The 22654-nt window shown below is 42.0% G+C and overlaps 1 protein-coding gene across 1 annotated transcript; it reads right to left on the bottom strand.

The window, feature by feature from the left end:
• Positions 1–941: 941 nt before the first annotated feature.
• MATN3 (matrilin 3) lies at positions 942–21860 on the bottom strand. The gene is made up of 8 exons (XM_069494971.1): positions 21635–21860; positions 16601–17167; positions 13525–13650; positions 12591–12716; positions 11092–11217; positions 8146–8271; positions 2497–2607; positions 942–997 (listed from the first exon to the last, which is right to left on the bottom strand). The coding sequence occupies exons 1-8, from the start codon at positions 21858–21860 to the stop codon at positions 942–944; spliced, it is 1464 nt and encodes a 487-aa protein (XP_069351072.1).
• Between the last annotated feature and the right edge of the window lie 794 nt (positions 21861–22654).

The following is a 22654-nucleotide window of genomic DNA, read 5'->3' as shown; positions in this document are numbered from 1 at the left end:
ATATCAAAGACAATACAAACCAAAAAAAAATGAGTAATACACAATTTAAAGGACTGTTTTGTTCTAGAAGTTACAAGCTTTAAAGGTACAAAAAATTATATGTATCAAATATATAAGTGAAAAAAGGTTTATCATTAACACTAAAAAAGGCAGCATTAGATTTTGTTGATTAATAGCAATTTTATAAATATATGCTTTTATCAATTGGATCCTATAGCAAAATGATAAAGTAAACTTAGGATTTTTTGTCCTTGGTAAAAAGTTTAACACCTAAATTTGCAACTATGCTCTTTAGTTGTACATTTCTAAGACCAGAATGAATTAAAAATGGAATGGATGTTAATTTGATCTATGTTAACTATTTTTAGATATGTTTATTACATATAAGCCTTTGATCACAGTTTCAATAATGCTCCAGAAAAAATAAGCAAAAAACAGAAAGTTTTAAACAATTCTAAATTATATTTATCTCAATGTAATTAAATGAACTTTTTATGCGTGTACTTAATTTGTACAATTTGCACTCTCGGTAATAATTGGTTTATATTATAAATACTATCAAGAGAAAATAGATCTAAAGTTTCCTTTGTGAATACGGTTATCTTATGAATAAAAACATTTAAAAATTAAATGGCTCAATTAGTAGATAAAGAAACATTAAACTTTCATTCTATTTTCTACCAACCATTTCACAGTCATAGCTTAGAGACACTAAAGTTTGCTCTTAATAAGGATCTATGCATTTATTTCCTTGGAAATAAAGATACTGGAAAAATGATACTATTTTCCAGAAGATCCTCATACTATTTATTCAGTAATATTCAAGCATTTATACAGGTAATGGCAAATTATTAGCAGGAACATTGGAGATACAGTATACAAAAGAATGAGTGCTAAATGCACCAAGTTGTCCCCATTTCCGGATGAGAAATTTGAGCAATTCAACGATGTATTTGTCCATATTCATTTATTTGCAACTTCTTCAAAATGTCATCCAGTGGCTAGTTGTTAAGGCCAACATCATTTATTTTTACTCATTAAAAAATGTAAACACGCTTTCAAACACTTCAACACAAGATAAAAAAAAATTATGTCCTATAAGCGAAGAAAAAGCAAAACTGTTTTCTCACCAAAAGCCTAATTTAATCTAAAACTCAGAAATCCTGTTCTTCAGAGCTCATGATAAAATTAGACCATTGCAGTGGTCTTTTTTTTTTTTTTTTTTTTGAGACAGAGTCTCACTTTGTTGCCCAGGCTAGAGTGAGTGCCGTGGCGTCAGCCTAGCTCACAGCAACCTCAAACTCCTGGGCTCAAGCGATCCTCCTGCCTCAGCCTCCCGAGTAGCTGGGACTACAGGCATGCGCCACTATGCCCGGCTAATTTTTCTGTATATATATTTTTAGTTGTCCATATAATTTCTTTCTATTTTTTTTTTAGTAGAGACGGGGTCTCGCTCTTGCTCAGGCTGGTCTCGAACTCCTGACCTTGAGCGATCCACCCGCCTCGGCCTCCCAGAGTGCTAGGATTACAGGCGTGAGCCACCACGCCCGGCCTGCAGTGGTCTTTAAGTGTTTTTGCTCATATAAAATTTAATTGGAAAGCCATCTCTTAGTGGGATGGATGAGGGGAGCAATGTTTATGAAGTCTTGATTAAAGGAATTGTTTAATTGTCCCTTTGGCTCTCTGGAGATTCTACTTTTCTAAGAAATGCATCTTAGTAGATTCAGGGTAAGTGAGAGTTACAACTTTATAGTGTAAAGTTAGGAGAATGGTGATTCTGAAATGAGAGATGGGAAAAGGAAATGCCATCTGATTCCAAGTAGCACCTTAAGCAAGTGTGAAGAACTTGGAAATTGATTCCTATAAAATTGTACACCCCCCCAAAAAAAAGTATCTGCATGCTCCTCAGTTATACTTACCACAATCAAAATTCTACTACCCTCAGGTATATCATAACAGAGTTATTAACTTGAGCTATTCTAAGAAAAAGTAGTTTTCCTGAGTTACTCCTTTGACTAAACAACTGATTTTGAAAGTTTCTGAGACTGTACCATGTTACATTTTGAAATCTGCTTTTTGACCACTTGGCTAGCCAAATTGTATGACTCTGCATAATCTGAGATATCACACCCTGTTAATCAGCTAACTTGTTCTGTACACGTACAGATTCTGAACTAAGAAGGCCATATTAAATAATCATAGCATAATCACTCCATCTGTTATGTAAGAGCCCAATTAGGAGTATATACTGTTATGGAAAAGCACGAGTGGAAAAAAAGGCAGCTTTTACATGTAAATATTGAATGGTGAAAACAGTCTATTAAACCATTAAAAAAGAACTCTAAATTTAAAAAAAAAAAAGTTATGTGTTACTACTGCTCGTCTTAAAACTTAACAAATAAGGCACTTGCCTGTGGAACGTCCTAAAATGTTTGGCTTAATTGTAGTATCTAGGTTTGCTTCAAGCAGAAGCAGAAAACCTTCCAGAAAGGATATGTTTGGTGTTCAGTCTCTGGAGATATGAGCTGACCTTATCCTGGAATGCCAGTGTGGCTTCACATCCACAAGCATCTTCAGTGGAAATGAGTCTTCGTGCTTCTTCAATGGCTGAATACAAAGACAGTACACAAAGTGTCATAGTTATCTAGGAATTATAACAAATCAAGACATCTACAATTCAATTTTTCCATTTTTAAGACTTACCTAAGGGTGCGGGCAAAAAAAAAATTAAATTAAATTAAATTAAAAAAAAGAAAAAAAAAAAGACTTAACCTAAATGCATTTTCCAGGAGGTAAAATGACATAAGAGCAAACAGAAAGAAGAGAAAATACTTTGGAATGTTAATATCACAAAGATTTCTATTAGGAAACATTGGGAAAATGTTTATAATTGTCAAAGCTGAGTGATGATTATATGAGGGTTTGTTATATTATTCTCTATACTTTTGTGAGTGTCAGAAATTATCCATTATATAAAGTGAATTTTTAAAAAGATAGTTGGTGTAGGGGGAGGCCAAGGATACAGAGATAAGACTGTCTTCTTGTAATACTATGTCCTCATTAAGAAATGAAAATGAGGACAACAGTCCTTTATATGGCCAGAATATTTCAAGGATTAAAACTGGGTAGTTCCTGTACAGGATTTCCTATACAGGACTGTTATTCTATTGAATGGTTTTAATTAAGAGTTCTAGCTCTTACCTGTAAATACTTTGTAACTAAAAATTCAGGTTTGTATTGACATTTAATCAAATGTGAGAGAGTGATAAAGGTAATCCCTCACTCAGTGAGGCAGCTAGTCCTAAAAAATATCAGAGCCCCTAAAGCTGCAAATAGAAATAAGGGTAACTTCCCAGGTCTGAAGACTGGTATATAATCTTCCAGTTGAGTAGTACTATTGCCTAAGGACAAGGAATGGTCCTTTGCTGCAATATTTTCTCCCATATTCTACAAAGATAAAATATAGGGCTGGGAGACCATAAATTCATTTAATTAAATGTAATCTACCCACCTGTCCAAATCCTATTGAACCTTTTAGGGACATCCAGCCCAAATCCCAGCTTAATCAGTAAACCAGAAAGTATCTATTGAAAATCAACTACATGCCCGTCATCCCCATACAGAGCATAAAATGGGTACTTATGACACTTGTCCAGTGTCTGTCTTGTGTGGTAGTCTCTAAACTCTATGAGGGCATAGGTTCAATGGAATATTTGAATTAAAACATTCCATAGAAAATTATAAAACTGGTATGTAACAAAATTGAAAGTTGAGAGATGGATCCATTTAAATTTAGAAATAAATTTAAAAGAAGTGCAAGACTTGTACACTGAAAACTACAAAACATTCTTGAAAGAAATTAAAGAAGATGTAAATAAATGAAAAGACACACCATGTTAATGGATTGGAATATTGTTAAAATGGCAGTAATTCCTAAGTTGATCTATAGATTCAACACAATGCCTATCAAAGTCCCAGCTGCCATTTTTGCAGAAATTGACAAGCTGATCCTAAAATTTATATAGGAATACAAAAGACCCAAAATATCCAAAACAATCTTAAAAAGAACAAAGAGTCACACTTCCTGATTTCAAAATTTACTACAAAGCTACAGCAATCAAGATTTTGTGGTACTGGCATAAGGACAGACATATGGATCGATGGAATAGAATTGAGAGTCCAGAAATAAACTCTTACATTTCTGGCCAATTGATTTTCAACAAGCATACCAAGACAATTTCATATGGGAAAGAACAGTCTTTTCAACAAATGATACCGGGACAACTGGATAGCCATATGAAAAAGAATGAAGTTGGACCCTTACCTCACACCATATGTAAAACAACTAACTAAACATAGGTGATAGACCTAAATGTAAGAGATAAAATTATAAAACTCTTGAGGAAAAAATGCAGGAGTAAATCTTCATAACCTTGGGTTAGGAAATGGTTTCTTAAGTATGACACCAAAAGCACAAGTGACAAATGAAAGAATGGATAAATTGGACCTTATCAAAATTAAAACCTCTATTGCTTCAAAGGTCACCATCAAGAAAGTGAAAAGGAAACCTAAAGAATGGGTGAAAAAAATTATAAAATCACTTATCTGTAAAATGTTTGCAAATTACATATTACAACACAATAAAAAAGAAAAGCCAATTTTAAAAATGGGTAAAGGATTTTGAATAGACATTCCTCCAAATAAAATATACAAGTGGCCAATAAGAAAATTAAAAGATTCTCAACAATTAGTCTTTAGGGAAATGCAAATCAAAACCACAATGAGATATTGCCTCACATCACTAGCATGGCTAAAATTAAAAAGACAAGACAATTACAAATATTAGCAAATGTAGAGAAATTGGAAGCCTCATTTCATTGCTGGTAAGATTCTAAAATGGTGTAACCACTTTAGAAAACAGTTCAGCAGTTCCTCAAAATATTGAACATAGAATTCCATATGACCCAGCAATTCCAGTTCTAGGTATATGCCCAAGAGAAATTATATGTCCACACAAGGATTTGTACACAAATGTTCATAGCAACATTATTCATAATAGCTGAAAAAGAGGAAATAACCCAAATGTCCATGAACTGATGAATGAATAAACAGAATGTGGCATATCTGTGCAATAGAATATTATTCAGCAATAAAAAGTAATGAAGCACTGATGCATGCTACAACATGGATGAATCTTGAAAAGATTATATTAAATGAAAGAAGCCAGTCACAAAAGACCACAAATTGTATGATCCATTTATATGAAATGTCCAGAATAGGCAAATCTATATGGGCATGGTTAGAAATTGCCAGGGGTCGGGGGGCAGGAGAGTGTTAATAGTTATAGATTTCTTTTTAGGGTGATAAAATGTTTTAAAATTAGATAGTGGTGATGGTTGCACAACTCTATGAATATATTAAAAACCACCGAAATGTACACTTTAAATGAGTGAATTTTATAATGTATAAATTATACCTCAATAAAGTTTTTATTGAAAGAAAGAAACTCAAACGATGTAGACACAGACTAAAGTGTCATATACCTAGAAGTGATGAACCTATCCTTACTCAATTTTTCAGCCCCTCAACAATCTCTTCTTTTTTTCTAAACATCCACAGCACTTACCATGTACCATGTAAGTAGCATTTATTTTATGCTCTCAATGTTAACATTGTTCTCTACTCTACCTGGAATTTGTCTCCAGTTTGTCCCTCAGGACCTCATAGAGTACTACTTACATAACAGTAGCTCCATGAATACTTACTGAAATAATAAAGTAAGTGCTAAACACATAAAATGAGGTGACAGCCCAAACAATTATAAATCATGCTGATTCCCCACCTTTCAAGAGAAAAGAAATGTCCAAGATTGATTTTTCTGAAAAATAACCACTTAGGGTGACAGCACCCAGACTTACTCAAATTCTAAAAGCAAGCTTTTTTTATTATCCTCACCCTTCCCAAGAAACTGATCCTTACTTTACTTCAAATGAAGAAATATCTGCTGAGTACCTAGTATGTGTCAGGTGCTATGGTTCATGCTAGAAATGCAGACAAGATCACTGCCCTTGGGGGTCAGAGTTTACAATTTGTGGGAACATAAAAACACAAGTCCAAAACTCAATTCTTGACTTTTCTCCCCCAAATCTGATCTGCCTTCAATCTTCTCCATCTCAGTAAAGGTACCCCACCCTCCAGCTGTTTGAGTCTGAAGTTTGAAAGGGATTCCTATTCCTCCCCTACCCCAGCCCTCACATACAATTTCTAATCAAGCCCTGTTCCCTCTATGCTCCAATATATCTTGGATCAGTTTACTTCTATCACTGTTGTCACCAGCCTAGCCCAAGTGACCACTGCAAGAGCCTCCTAACTGGCCTCCCTTCCACCCTTCATCCTCTCCAAGTCACTCTTCATAGAGTGGCTGGAGCAACTTTTAAAATCTAACAATCATGTCACTCCACTGCCTAAGACCCTTCCATGGCTTCCCCTTGCCCTTCAAATAAAATATAAACTCCTTTCCCCTGGGCCCAGATGACCACATGATTTAGCCCCTGCCTAACTCTCCAAACCATTTTATGCCCCATTCTCCCTGCCTGGCTGATCATACTCCATCACACTGGCTGCCTGTCATGTCTCCCCATGTGAGCCGCCACACAGGACTCTTCACTGCCCTCCCTCCTCTCCCCGGCATCCCAATGTCAGGCTAACCACTGCTTATCCCCAGGTCCCAAATGTGGCTTTCTCAGAGAGACCTTCCCAACCTGAAGCAGGTTCTCCCAACCCCCTTGGGCACCCTCCTGCTCTTCCCCAGCACTGCTCTAAGTGAACTTGTCAATATGTTTTCACTTGTCTTTTTCCCCCTATATGGTTATCAAAGATCAGACACGTGTTCACAACTGTAAACCTAGTGCCTAGGGCGCAGTAGTGCTATATACATTTATTAGGTGGATGAAGGGATTATTGAAGGAACAAACACAAGTAACTATGACACAAGGTGTCCTGTGCTGAAATATAGGACAGAGTTCAATGAAAGAATACAGGAAACTCTGGTAGAGAAGGGAAAAATGGAGCTAGCCCTGGAAATTTTTTTAAAAACATGATTTTGTAATATTTGATTCACACAAAGTAATTTATAGAACACATACATAAGTTATGAAGCATAATAAAAATAAATATTAATAAACCTACTGCCCAACTCAAAGCTTAAAACATTATGAATACTGTTAAACAGACATCATTTAAAAAGTAAAATGATAAACACAATATAGGAGAAAATATTTGCAATACATAAAAACATGGATTTATAATGTGGAGTTCCTGTGAATCAATAATAAAAATACATACAACCCAATAGGAAAATACAAAAAGGGCATCAATAGCATTTGCAAACATGAAACTCAATGACCAGTAAACAAAGGAAGAGACGCTTCATCTCATTAGTAACCAAGAAATGTAAAAACATCCTCTAGATTTGGAAAAATTTAATTCAGCAAAACCGAATGTTGGCAAGGATGTGGTTGGTTCTTGGGTTCTGACAAGCAAAAGAGGTATGGGAGGGGGATCTCAGCAAAGTGCCGGCGAGTGCAGGGCATGTTCCTGGAACAGCAAACAGCCCACCTCAGCTGCACCACAGGATTGGGGAAAAGGAGTGAATCTGGGGGCAAAGGTGGCAGAAAAGACAGAATGAAGAACACTAGTTACCAGGGGCTCTAAGGGGGTGGGTGATGTCAGTTATTCTTTCATGGGCACAGAGTTTCAGTGTGGGATGCTGAAAAAATTCTGGAGACGGATAGTGGTGATGGTGGCACAACAATGTGAATGTATCTAATGCCACTGAACTGTTCTCTTAAAAATGGTTAAAATGGTAAATTTCATTTTGTGTATATTTTACCATAATTAAAAAAAAAATGTAGACAGGGAGACTTTAGGAAGAAGAGAGAGAGTGAGAGAGAATAGAATCAGATCATGGAGGACAGGCTGTGTAGGGGAGGAGTATAATTGTCCTATTCTGTAGCAACTGGGAGCCACTGAAGGCTTCTGAGAAAGAGAAAGAATTATAACTGTGCTTTAGACACAAAGAAAGAAAAACTTGCTCCTAAAAAATTTTCCTACCAAAAGAAATAGGCTTATAGAGCTAATCTTCACCTGAACATGTCTTCTTGTCCTCATTCAGGGTGTAGCCAGGAAAGCAATCACAGTGGTAGGACGCCGCCCCGTCACTCACACAAATGTGCTGGCACCCATGAGAGCCCAGGGTACACTTGTCACGGACTGACCACAAGTGGTGCAGGAAAGAAAATATTTACACGTTCATTAAATAGAAAACCAAACACAAACATGTAGGTGAGAAAAGCTTCAATTCAGATGCAATGAGTGTTGGGAATGACCCTTCAGTAGTTACCAACAGGCCCCGCGTGGCAGGAGAAAGCCTGTTTTCCTTTCTCACATCTCACATCCCTTAGCCTCACAGTGTATCACATACACTCCATTCCTTTTTATCTCTCGCAGGTATCTGAGGGTGTCTTCTCTTTTTTTCTGCCCATGGCACTGATCCTTGATAAATTCCAGAACTTACCTTCAGCCTTTCCTGATGACTATCAGTGCTTCCAACATCTCCAGCTACTCATGGATCATCATCACCATCACCAAAAATAATTTACTAGGGACCTAATTGCACGTGGAGCTAAGTTTAATGCTGCACAAAAAGGACTATATTCACCAAGGGCCTGCCCTTGATAGTTTACAAAGTGGAACAGAAAACATTGACCTGGAGACACACGCACACACACACAAGCACAGATAGAAAAATAATACAATGTTAATACTACCAATAATGATGGTATGTATGATTGGATAGTGAAGTACTTACTATCTTTCACAAGCAAATAACATTTCAAGGATCAAGACAGTTTGCCCAAATTTGAGTGGAGAGCAGAGCAAAGTGCCATACTAGTCCTGTGTCCAAACTGGCCCAGGACAAATGAAAACAGCAATTCTTTAGTAAGCCCATAAATGCTTCCTGGGAGACATACATTCTTCTTCTGCCATTGCAGGGGGCCAAAGTTTATTTATTCTCCTGTAACTCTCCTCTTAAATGTCATTCTATACTCAAAAACCTTCCATGGCTCACTCTTGCCTATGTTATAACTTTGCATGAATTGCAAGGCCCTATATAATCTATCCATAAAGTGCCTTTCTTTCCAACTTTATCATGGATATTCCCCTGCATCACTACAATTTAGATTTTTTTTCCAGCAAAAAGGCCTAATAGCAGAGTGTTTCATTTTTCCCTTCATCCTAGCTTAGTACCCACTCTACAGATAATAGTTGAACATGACTCCGGCCCCTGGCCCTGATCTGGAGCTCCACATTAAATTTAACAAGCCTTCCTGCCACCAACAGAGGGAAAACAGTCCATTAAAGACAGTCTGACTCCTGGTGGGTACCCCTGCTTTAGAATAGTAATCATTGTTACTTTGAAATGCATAAATACTAACCTTCCTGCCATCTAGACCCTATGTAACCACTGGAACAAGTACCCGGGTTCAAATCCTTACTCTGTTACTTACTAGCCAAGTAACCATGGGCAAGTTACTTAATCTGCCTGTGCCTCAGTTTTCTCCTAAAGTTGCTAAAAGGATCAAAGGCATTACTGTGTCTAAAATGCCTAGAACTACGCGTGGCCTATAGTAGGCACAAAAGAATGTTGGCTACCATCATCTGGGACTGTTGCCTGGAGTAGTCTGCCTTAACTGAGACTTTTCTTTGATTTATGGGCCTTTTTTTTTAACATAAATTACTTCATTTTATTCCATAATATCTGTTAGTTTAAATGGAATTTTTTATTATTTGTTTTGTTTTCCCAGGTCCTCAATATTCCTGGCAGCTTAAAGTACCAACTGAGATACTTGTCACCAGTCTGAGAAGTGCAGCCGTATGTGAGCCCTCTAGTCCCGCTGCCCTGAACAAACTGGCACAAGCCAGTCCTCTGCCAGGGCCGCTTTCTACTTCTCTTGATCTAACACTTCAGCACCACCCTGTGTCCTCCCCAGACCCCTGCCTACCCCGCGTCTACTGCCCTTAGCTCTGTCTGTCCCTCTCCCTGGCTTAGTCTCTGCTTTTGTAAGGAGCTGGTTCTCAGTTCACCCAGGCTGTAAGTTGCTAAGAGGTAGGAACTTGTGCTTCTTTAGATCCTCACAGTGTTTAACGACATCCTTGGAATACAGTAGGCACTCAATACTCTTTTATTATTTCATTTTTTAAAAAAGGGAATTAGTGATATGCCATTTCCCTTCATCCATCTTGACAAGATCCCATGATATAGCTCCTCAAGGGAGAAGAAAATATACACAAAATCCAAAACATATTCAATATGCCAAAGCTAAACACCATGTTGAGAGCTCGGAATTGCTCTTAGGAGTGTTTTTACATTTATAAATGCCACCCTGTCCTGCCAGTGAGTTTAAATCAAATTAATGAGGATTAGCAATACTGGCATAGGCTCATTAGCCAAGGCATAAGGCTCAGTTTCACTGAAGATTGATCGCCTAGAAACTGTCAGGGAATGACTTGCTTCATACTTACTGGAAGATCTGCATGGGTCTAATTCAGGCACTTACAAAGTCCCCTTTACTAACATGATCCAGCTTTAAGATTAACGCTACAGAAAAGTTCCAGGCCAAGCTTTAACTGGAAAAAGATCAGTTCAGCCTATCACTCCAAATAGTTACTGTCCAACTGACTTCCTCTATAGCTTACTATTTGCTTAAATAGCAATAGTAAAAGCTTAGAAGCCCCCAATGTACAGAGCTATAAAATTTTCCTGGATAAGGACCCGACATTTAATTAGCTTTTCTCATATCCCCCACTCCTTTCCTATTTCCCGGTAATTTTCTGAAGTAATCTATGTTTGCAAAATCCAGTGAGCTCACCACCCTCTGAGCAATGTGTGCTTTTGCCTATAAGCATAGTAGATTGTCTGAACCCTGATTCTTCAAGTTACCTTTAAGAACCTCTCTCCTGGTGAATTTCAAGTTGGTTTCCCTGCCACAGAAAGAGCCAAGTATAGAGAATTTGTTGAGTGGACCTTACCTGTACATGTTTTTTTATCTGCATTCAGAGTGTAGCCCTCATAGCATTCACAGTGATGGGATCCATTTCTGTCATTCACACAAAGGTGCTGACACCCATGAGTACCCAAAGCACATTTATCTTGAGCTGTCAAACAAAAGTCCAGGAGAAAAGAAACAGAAAGTGGAAGAGTGTTTTATTACCAGAGACAGAAATCTTATTTGCAGCTAGAAATATATAAGAGGAAAACTTATTGGAAACTATTCAAAGCCATTGGCTCTATTTGTCCTAACTAGAAGTTAACTGAGTTAAATAAAATCCTGCATAATAATTATTCTCTGACCTTGCCCAATTCCTTTTCAAAATCATCAATATTGAGTTTTTGTAATCTAAGTATCTCATAAATACTCAGCTTTCCTTTTAGCTTCATTGTGTTAATCCCAACCCAGAGGGATACCAACAGTCATGTGGATAATTACACTAGATTCAGAAAAACAGAGTTTGAAGAAATTGTGGTTCAACCCTCTCCTATTTTATGATGAAAAAAATGCGCCCAAGGGAGACCAATTGATTCAGAACAGCATAAGAACTCAAGACCCAAATTTACTTTCAGTGCACCTTCCTCTGTACTGATGTTCTTAAACTATTTTTTATTTTTAAACATTTCATTTTGAGATAATTGCAGACTTATGAAAAGGTTGCAGAACAGTGCAAAGAGTTCCTGTACTTCACTCTGTTTCCCCAAATGTGAACTTATGGAACTATAGCATGATTATCAAAACCAAGAAATTAACATTGATGTGATATGCTTTACTAATCTACAGACTTTATTCAGATTTTGATGATTATTCCATTAATGTCCTTTTTTTTTTCTAGCCCAGGATCCAATCCAGGATTCCACATTGCATTACACTCTCATGTCTTCTTTAGTCTCCTCCAATCTGGGACATTTCTTCAGTCCTTCTTTATCTTTTATGACTTTGACAGCTTTGAAAAGTCCTAGAAAATTATTTTGTGAACTGAGAATGTTTCTCAGTTTGAGTTTGTCTGATATGTCCTCATGATTCTGAATTTTTAGCAATAATACCACAGCCGTACTATTTTGCCCTCAGTACATCATGTCAGAAGACACATAATGTCACTCCGTGTCATCATTGATGATGTTAACTTTGATCCCTTGGTTAAGGTGATGTGTGCCAGGTCTCTCCACTTCTAAAGTACTGTATTTCTCTTTGTAAGCACTAAGTACCTGTGGGGTGCTATGTGATTTTAACTTACCGAAGTGTCCTCAGCATTTGGAAAGGACAGTTAGGGCTGGGTACAGAGCAGGAAATGAGCAACGTACTCACACATTTGGGCCGTGATAGGTATATGTTGCCATATCTAACATTTTGGGTAAGACTGAGAAATGGGAAAAGCTCAAGGACGGCAAGAGAGAAAAACAGACCAAGTTTCCAGGCACTGTAACCCACCTCCCAAGCCTGGATAGTAGCAATAGTCAAGATTCCTCTCCCACTCACCTGAGCAAGTTTTCCTGTCTTCATTCAAGGTATAACCTTCATAGCACTCACAGTGATAAGAGCCAGTTCTGTCACTCACACAGACGTGCTCACATCCATGAGTGTTAAGAGCACACTTATCGATAGCTATCGAAAGATGACCAGGACAAATGTGAATACATGGAAAGCATGCTGGAAATAAATAATTAATTATGGACCATGCTACTTACACACACACACACACACACACACGCACACGCACACATAGAGCTAATGAAACAAGGGAGGGGAACAGCTTGGCGCAGACAAAGGGTACTGGGCTGAGAGTTAGGAATTAACCTCCTAACAGCCCCCGTGGTCACTAACAGATCCCATGACATGGATAAGTCTTTTCCTGTCTTCCTGTGTCAACTTCATTATTTATAAAATAAGCAGGCTGAATTGAACAGTCTCTAAGTTTTCTTCCTCTCAAAAACTTTTTCTAGGATTTAAACAAATAAACAAGAAAGAATCTAAATCCCATTCTTCATTGACTATATTAGTGTGCATGTACCAGATGAGTGAGGACCTGTCTCAGTTTTCTTCTACTTCTAGACTCCATGAGCATCGATGGTCATAGAGAGGAAGGGGATCGTTTCTATTTAGATAATATCCAGGAAAAATTCCAATTCCTCAAAAGGACCAAGAATTTTGGACTCCTCTCTACTAACCTTTTCTCCTACTAACGCTTTTCTCTAAAACTAATAATAAATACTGTAATCGACTGACTTATGTATCATCTGACTTTTCTCCCCACATTCCTTTTCAAGGAAAATTGTTGATGAACAACAGTAAACCAGGCAAAGGCAATTAGGTGAAAAGAGGTCTGAGAGTGAAAGCAAGAGGCCAGTCCAAACCTTTAAGAGTGCAGGTCCCCGAATAACTGAATCAGCCATGGCCCCCCAAGCAGCCTCACCTGAACACGTTTTCTTGTCAGCATTCAAGGCATATCCTTGGCTACACTCACAGTGGTGTTTGCCGTCCCCGTCGCTGATGCAGACATGCTGGCACTGGTGCGTGCCCAGCACACATGGGTCCACAGCTGTACAGAGGACGTTTACAACAGTCAGCAGCAACGTGGAAGACACATTTCATATACTTTCTCCCATGTCAAAAAAACATCACTCTCTAGGTTCCTCTGATTCTCTCTATACATCACTATAAAAATTGGCTATTTGTTTTCTGCCTCTAGGTTATTAGAAATACCAGTCTTAAACTAGAAATGTTGCTAATTTAAAATTATAGATCTTGCTGTAGACTTTCTGAAAGGAGAAAGAAAATTGGAATTTGGAGCTGAAGCCAAACACTTACACAGGTCAAGTGTAACTGATGTTTTATTTGGTTGATGTTTTATTTGGCTTACCCACCTGCCCATGAAAAATCTTTTTGCTTCCCCATCACACAGAATGGGAAGAGCAATCATGTACTGCCTGAAGTGCTGTGAGCTAATTGCCCTATTGCAGCCAGAATCTGGTTTCCAAGGGCTCTATAGTCTGTGTCTGAACAGAATTCCCACACAGGCATGCCTCTAGGCCTGGAACTCACTCATTTGGGCAGTGATACATATTTGAACATGCAAATGGTGGAGGGCAATTCAGGTAACTGCCTTCTGAGTATGCAACATGGGTTCTTGAGCCCACATATTTTATATATATATATATATATATATATATATATATATATATGTCTGCAACTCTGGGGCCTCAGATATAAGGAGAAGGAACCCATATGCTAATACAAACAGGTAAAAAGAAACAAAAGAACAAAATAAATGAGATTACATTAGCTGAACCACACCTCCATCATTTTGCTCTAGTGGAGCCATTCATTGGATTTTTTCCCTAGTGACGTGTTTTGAAAAATTTAGTCATTTCTGAGAATCCAAGGAGGCCTGTTGGAGGAGGCTGGCACTCCTGTGGCAGGTAACCCAGCCTCCATTGCCCTTGGCAACATGACAAGGCCAATATTTTCCCAAGAATGGCCTTTTCATGGAGTGATCTTTCCAACCCGTTGACTACAACAAGCTACCCCTCAGTCTTTTTTTCCATAGAGAGGACATTTTTCCCCCAGAACAAGCAGGTCTTTTGTACCAAAAGGAAAAGATTACCACTCACCACTTGTTACTTTATGGCCTTCAAGCCCAACCCCAGGTGCTAGCTTTGAAATCCAACTTTGCCACAGACCAGCATCTTGATGGAAAAGTTCTCACCCGCAAGCATGGGTGGGGAGGGGGTTTCCTGGGAGAAAGAAAGCTACTTTCTTTTTGAAAACCAGTGAATGCCAAGTAGATGCCACAAAAGCCAACAACAGCTTGTGAAGGCCCACTGTCCTGGGTCAGGAAAAACAAGGGGAGCCCAGCCACGTCTGGCTGAAATAAGGCCAGACTTTGCCCCAAAAACTTTATCTCTCTTTTCCTGACAAACTGGTGATTTCTGGGTTTCACATTGATTTAGATATAAAGCGTCCTTAGAATTTACAATTGTAATTATTGGTTCACTTGTTTGTTTCACTCCCACACCCAGAATGTTACTAGATGCTAGGGAGGGACTACCATTATCTTTATATCATCACTGATCAGTAAGTGCATGCTAAATAAATAAATTTAGAATAAATTATATAGCAAAAGGTATCTATGTTTAAAAATTCACCCCAACTAGAAATTTGTCTGCACCTGCTTGGATAATCCCACAGAGAGCTTCAAAAGATTATCTCCCGGTGGGACACAGTGGCTCACACCTGTAATCCTACCACTCTGGAAGGCCAAGGCGGGAGGATCCCTGGAGCCCAGGAGTTCGGGGCTGCAGTGAGCTATGATCGCACCACTACACTCCAGCCTGAGCAACAAAATGAGATCTTATCTCAAAAAAAAAAAAGATTATCTCTAAATGATTAAAAAAATGAAGCATGAGTTCCACAAATCATAATTCTGATCAGTGACTAAAAATAAACTCCAGCATCGAATGGATTTGTATTCAAGGATTTGCCTAATTCACGCTAAAAATTCCAGTGAAGTTAGCGTGTTCATATTCAAACTCCATCTTAAAGGAAGAAAGGAGTAGAGGGAGAGTAACAGATTTTTTTAAATCTGCTTCTTGCTTTCTCTCAAGGGAGCTGAAACCCTACTCCTCCTGGCCGTAATCCTGTTCTTCAACAAAGAATAATCAGAGAAAGAGCCGAATCTGAAAAGGACAGACAGCATTCACCAAAGGCACACTGGGGCTGACAGTTACATTGGAACATAGGCCTGTTGAGCCATGAGCAGACACCACTCCCTGTCTTCTGCAGAACAAGCAGAGTTCTGTTAAGCCTAGAGATGGTAAAGCTAAAGAAAATATGTAGTGGTGGGGCAGAGGGGACAAGAGAGGTGTCTTGAGTTTTGTTTTGTTTTTTCTGAGCCCATCAGGAAACAGCAAGATCATTTATCCTGGATATTTGCAGACCTTCACATTTCTAACGCAAACACAAAGATTTTATGAGCAAACCAAGTTATATATAATGCAGCTCTATATTCCTAAACCAACATAGTGTGTTTAAGTTGGTTTAAAAAAAAAACACCAAAAAAGGCATTGCATATATTTAAGTTTTCCATAAAATTTCCACCAAAAGGCCAGGCGCGGTGGCTCACGCCTGTAATCCTAGCACTCTGGGAAGCCGAGGCGAGAGGATCGCATGAGGTCAGGAGATCAAGTCCAGCCTCAGCAAGACCGAGACCCCGTGTCTACTAAAAACAGAAAAAATTAGCCGGGCATGGTGGCGCATGCCTGTAGTCCCAGCTACTCGGGAAGCTGAGGCAGGAGGATCGCTTGAGCCCAGGCATTTGAGGTTGCTGTGAGCTAGGCTGACGGCACGGCACTCTACCCAGGGCGACAGAGTGAGACTCCGTCTCAAAAAAATTTTTTTTCAACAAAAAAGAAGAACTGTCTTTTTTTCTGGGTGTGCAATATGTGAATATAACATCCTTTCTTGTTGGATGCAAAGATTTACCAACTTACCACAAAAAGTTTCCTGGAATCTGGAGGAAAGTTTCTCAATGACCCCATAGGTCTCCACATAGAAAACATGCTCATCTAGAGGTTCACTGGCCATCATCTTGAGGGATTCCATGTCTGCACGGTCCACGCCCACAGCATAGAGCTCAATACCAGAAGCCCGGGCCCGAGCCGCCACCTCGGTCACCTGGTCCTGGGGCCTCCCGTCTGTCACGATGATGGCCACCTTAGGGATGTTGGAGGCGGGCCCTCGAGCTCCTGCCTCCACAGTGAAGGCTTCATCCATTGCCGTCTGGATGGCCAGCCCCGACATGGTGCCTGTTGACAAGGGTGTGATTCGCCCCACGGCCTGCTTCAGGGACTGCTTATCTGAGTAGGTCTGGAGATGGAACTCGATCTTCACGGTGCTAGCATAGTTCACCACTGCCACCCGTGTGTCAGCTGCCCCGATGTCCAGAGTGTCAATTATCTGGGAGACAAAGGTTTTCACCTTGGTGAATTCCAGGGGCCGCACACTACGAGAACTATCAATGATGAACACCAAGTCCAAGGGCCTGCTCTTGCAAACACCTGCAAAGAAGAGCGTGGGGAGCAGAAAAGACCAAGCAATGATCAGACCACAACCAGAAATGGGACAATCCTCACTCCCAAAGAACTTTGGGATCCCAGGAGGCCAGGTAGCATCCTCTAACCCCAACACCCACTGCCTGTGACCTCGTCCAAGACCATCCTCCCTTCTGGTGTTGAAAGCACCAAGGCCTTCAGAACTCTCTAGTGAGAATTCACATAGAGCTGTGACATTTCCCCAAATACCTCTCCTATAGGCTGGCTGAGCCCTGAAATTTCACTTAGAATCTCATCCCTCTGCTTAAGGTTTTGCTCCCAAGATTCCTTGTAATTCCTAGGAATGAAGAGATCCTAGCCTTTCTTAGGCACGTTGGCTATCTGAGGCAACAGGACAAAGTGTCCCTGAACAGCGTGAAAGGCCCTGGACCCTCAGGGCCAGCCTCACTGCACAATACCCTACCCAGGCCCCAGGCCATGGCAAAGCTTGAGGCAAGTCACTCTGGTGCTCTTCTGGTGGCTTCCTTCTTTCACTCCACTTCCAAGGGGGTGAAAACTGCTCCAGAGTAGCCCTAAATTCTCCTTCCATCTGGTAATTCATCCCTGTTTCACGAACTTTTGGGCCCAACTAGAGCCCTGAGCTAGTTGAAAGCGGAAAGAGGGATGATAGCTTAATCTGATATCTGGCATGTCTGTTTTAAGAAGCAGAGACTGTGACCTGATATCTATCCTCCTGCCCCATCAAACTCTCCTGCTCATCTCACCTTCACTTATTCATTAACCACATTTTTTTAAGGGCCTACATGTATGAAGCCCTGGAGCTGCAAAAGCAAATTAGCCAGATTCCCCATCCTCAAGGAATTTACTTCTTTTCTACACAAAAGTGCCGGGCACACTGTAAAAACACAACAAGGCTTAGTTTTCATTTATTGTTTCCTGTGTCCAGTAACCCTGCTTGCATTCCCTCTCCTGGCCACCAGAATCAAATCCACAAGTCAGGACTAGATGAGAAAGAAGCTGGTTATTTAAACTGCTTTTTCAAGCCATTCCCCCTTCTCACCCAACACACACACACACACACACACACATACACACACGCATGCACACATGCACACATACATTATGCATATGCAGCCCTAAATGGAAAGGAGATCCTTTGGCATGTAGTGTCACTCAGGGATTTTTCCTTTCCTGATAAGGGGCTAGAAAAAGGCAACTTACTCAGTGAGTAGGGGGAAAAAAAGTAGATTCACAAAGAATTCCTAGGCTAAGCAGTTTATGGAGAAAAAGCTATATCTAGAACAGGGAGTATGCCTCTGTATAATTTTCTCTTAAAAGCCGAAAATTATCCTCTCAGTTTCAGACCACTACTTGGAGGTATTCAATTAAGAAAATAAGTAACATCTTACTTTCAGTAACAATTTAGGGATCACAGGGTACCAACATACCAACCATGTGAAGTCAGACGTGCAGAGGTTGTTTTTATACCCATTTTACTGGAGAGAAACCTGAGGTTCGAGGTGGTATGAGAGCTAGAAAGGTGCAGAGCATGGATTGGACCCCCGGTTTCCTGACTCCCAGACCCCGGGGGCTTTCTAAGCGCCCCAGTTACCTCTGTCTGAGGCAACGTTTTCCACCACAAAAATCAACATTATCTCATGTACCCAGTAAACATCCTACTTGTTGACTTTGAGCCACTACCCTTGAAATATGCTGTATGTCATGTATTTAGTTAAGTCAAAAGGAATTAAAAATCTTTCTTTTTTTAAACAACTCCTGAATTTCACTTCATCCCTTGAGATTCCCATGGATCAGGAGAAAGAAAAAAGGACTGTGTTGAAAATCCTTCCTGGAGATGGGTGAGGGAATTTTTGCATAATTGGAGTAAAAGAAAAAAAAACGTGATGATATGAACCTTATACTTGACCATGCCTCGGTTAACACCCAAATGGTGTCCTTATAAGTATCATGGTTGTGTGTGTATGTATGTGTGTGTGTGGGTGAGAAGGGAGAATGGCTTGAAAAAGTAGTTTAAATAATCAGCTTCTTTCTCATCTAGTCCTGACTTGTGGTTCCTTCTCCACTTGGTTCTTCACACTGAATCCTCTACTCAGGGAGGTTATGGGGGTTGTGGCAGGCAGAATAATGACCCCCTCAAAGATGTCCAGGTCCTAATCCCAAGAACACATTACTTTACATGGCAAAGGAGACTTTGCAGGTGTAATTAGATTAAAGACCTTGTGATGAGGTGGTTATCCTGGATTATTCAGTGAGTCCAGTGTAATTACAAAGGCCCCTCAAAGTGGAAGAGGGAGGCAGAGGGAGGAGGTTTGAGTAATTCCATGTGAGAAGGACTCAACCTACTGTGCTGGCTCTGAAGATGGAGGAAGAAGGCCATGAGCTAAGGAACGGGGCAGCCTGCATAAGCTGGAAAGGCGAGGAAATGGAGTCTCTGCTAGAGCCTCCTGTAAAGAAGGTGGCCCTGCTGACACCTCGATTTTAACCCAGTGAGACCAGTGTCAGACTTCTGACCTACATAACTCTAAGATAACAAATGTGTGTTGTTTTAAGCCACTAAGTTCATGGTCATTTGTTATAGCAGAAATAGAAAACTAATACCTGAGGCTTCACTAGGGTGGCAGGAAATTCCGTGAATATCTGGTTCCTTCCTGATTCGTACCCCTTCAGCAATGATCATTCATTGTTTTTAATTATTTATTTTTATTGTTTATTTTTTAGAGATGGGGTCTCACTATATTGCCCAGGCTGAACTTAACCTCCTGCCTCAGCCTCCCAAGAAGCTGGGACTACCACTGCACCCAGCTCATTGGTTAGTATTGAATCTCACTCTCATTTATTAGATAGCAGCAGTTTGATTCTCAAGAACAAAGAAAACGAGAATCTGAATCTCCTAAAATATTCTCATACTTACAATATTGCCAATTTCTTATGGCCTTGCTAGAAATAAAAGTCATAGCACAGCTTAGCAATTTCTGGCTGCTAAAAAAAAAAGGGGGGGGGAATCCGGAAAAGGGTAGAATGTGGCATTTATTAAGGGATTATCGTTCCCAATCAGGATCAGATTTCAGGTAATAAAGGACTACTGTGGCTTAGGGGGGTACATGGCCACCTGGTTTAGAATTCTCCTCCCTCTTCCAGCCCCATCCCTGAGGGAGGTGGGTCAGCACTAGAGGTAAAGTTAATTTCTAGAAGAAAGTCTTTCTCCCAATCCTGGCCTGGAGCAACCAGCTGGCTAACAGCTGAATTGCGGACCCTGGCACCTCCTGCCTCAGCAGTGCTTTTGCCATACTGAGGGTGATGCAAGAAAGAGTCTCTTGGGCTCCTTCCTAACAAACCCAGAAAAGCGCAGGAGGGGATAAACAATGCAAATCAATCGAGGCATGTAGCATCACTGGCCAGATGAGACTGGACACCCAGAAAATGGTTTGGTCAGGTGCAACCTTTCTTTAGCTAGACTGAAGCTGGACTTCTTGGTAATGAAGATAAATTCTTGTGTCAGCTATATTAAGTTTGCAGTGGAAAGAGCCCTTGCTTGGGATTTCGAAGCCCTGAGTTTTATTCTGGGCTCTGACACTGGTTTGCTGGGTCCCTTCACTTTGATAAGCTTCAGTTGCCCTGTATGTGCCGCCAGGGGTTGTGTCAGATGATCTGCCAACTTTGCTGCATTAGGACCTTGGCTCTGCTTCAGGAACCAATTACTGGCCAAAAAGGAAACAGAAGTGCCTTGGATCTTTGAGGCTCTAAGAGAGCATAGTTTGGGGAGTGGGGCCCAGTCAGTTCGCCAGAACAGCTGGTCAGGGGCAGAAGAACGGGGTTGAGACCAGAATGGTTGCAGGACAGGTCCTGGGGCATCCCGGCGCCTCAGGTTTCCTTCCTGGTCTCAGGCCCCGACCCCTTACCTTCTAGTCTGAATTCGGGCCAGATCCTCGCCTCCACCCAGGCAGCTTGAGGGCTATGGGGAGGGGAGGAAGGATCATGAGCTGATCCTGGATGGAGAAGGAGCGAGTTCAAGGGAACAGAAAGCAGAATCTCAGGAAGGGCTTGTTCGGCTGACCGAGAGATCAGGACTGGGACAGCGCAGGGAGGCAGCCCGAGCGTTTCCCAGCTCGCTGTGCAAATCACAGGGTGGGTTGCTGGAGTATGAGCTTCAGGAGACCCAGATTTCTAGCCTGGACATATGAGTGACCCTGGGCATCTCCCTTCCCTTCTCTGGACCTCGGTTTCCCTGCAGGATTCATCCGGGAGGGGATACTTTCTCCCGCACCACGGGTTGCCCGAGGCTGGGATGCAGCGAACGCTTGGCAGGTGCCCGAGCTGTTCCTCCTCCTTCGATGCCCGCTTCCCCTACCCCAGCCCAGTCCGGGCTCTCCCTCCGTCGCCCGCCGGGCCGCCCCTCGGCTGCCCTTCTCCGTCCCTCTCCGACTGGGGCCGTCCCCGCCCGTCCGACTGTACCTGCGCCGCGGGCGCCGCCGGGCTCGCCGGCCTCGGAAAAGGGCGCGCGGGTGGGAGCCGCGGGAGCGGGATTGCGTCCGGGGCTGCCCCCGGGGCCGCGGGTCCCCAGCCTCCGGAAGCCCGGACGGGCCAGGGGTCCGGGGGCGGCGAGGGGCGGCAGCAGCAGCAGCGGCCAGAGCAGCAGGAGGAGTCCCGGGAGGTGGCGCGTGGGGGCCGGGCGCGGCATGGTCTCAGCGGGCCGGTCGGTGTCGCTAGTCCGTCGGGGGCCTGGGGCGCGCGCCCGGGAGGCCGATTTAAAGGTCCCGCGACCTCGAGCTCCGCCCCGCCCCGCCCCGGGGCCACCAGCGCCAGGCTCCCTCTCGAGAGCCCCGCCCGAAGCCAACAAGGAGCCTTGTCCGCGCATTCCAGTGGCAGAAGCGGAATGTCTGGGCGAGGCGGCCAGCGGCGCGGTGGTCACCGCCGCCCCTGCCGTGCGCCCGGAGCGGGCCGCGGCCGGTGGGCTCGGCTGGGTGCCTCCTGGCCCGGCCCTGCGGCCCTCGCGACTCTGCCCTCCCTGTGAAACCCGGGGCGGCGCGAGGCCACCTACCCAGGGCCACAGCCGACCCGACCCTCACTTTCCCCCCAACCCCAGGGGGCTGCGCCCCAACCCCCGCCGAGGGGCCCCCCGGCTCTGCCTTCTGGTCCGCTCCAGCCTTGCCAGCCCCCGGCTAGAGCAGGATGGAACCTTGCTCCTCACTTTACATTCCTTTCCCCAGCCAAGGAACCCAAGTTTGCTGTGGGCTCTTGGTTTGAAAAAAAGAAAAAGCAAAAAAGAAAGAATAGGCCTCACAGATTCTAGCGGCATGAATAGAAACGCTTTCATTCCTGCTTCAAACATCCATAAACATTTATTACTTATATTACCGGGAATAGAAAGTCAAACATACATTCCCCAGAGACCCCAGGTAGCTGAGGGACAGCCTGTTCCCACAGAGGCTTCAAAAGGCTCTCCCTATTCCCATTTCCTCTCCGGAGGAGTGG

This window comes from Eulemur rufifrons, chromosome 19 (assembly GCF_041146395.1).
Source record: "Eulemur rufifrons isolate Redbay chromosome 19, OSU_ERuf_1, whole genome shotgun sequence".
Classification (NCBI taxonomy): domain Eukaryota; kingdom Metazoa; phylum Chordata; class Mammalia; order Primates; family Lemuridae; genus Eulemur; species Eulemur rufifrons.
The sequence above is the reverse complement of the archived record's forward strand: the minus strand, read 5'-3'. Positions and strand labels throughout refer to the sequence as shown.

Excerpts from the sequence above, each read along its gene's own strand:
- MATN3 (XM_069494971.1), bottom strand. The coding sequence starts at position 21,860 with ATGCCGCGCCCGGCCCCCACGCGCCACCTCCCGGGACTCCTCCTGCTG. Across the intron at positions 12,717-13,524 it reads TGACAAGAAAACGTGTTCAG|CTATCGATAAGTGTGCTCTT; the intron begins GTGAGGCTGCTT and ends ATCTTTCGATAG. Across the intron at positions 2,608-8,145 it reads GGACAAGAAGACATGTTCAG|CCATTGAAGAAGCACGAAGA; the intron begins GTGAAGATTAGC and ends CTTTGTATTCAG.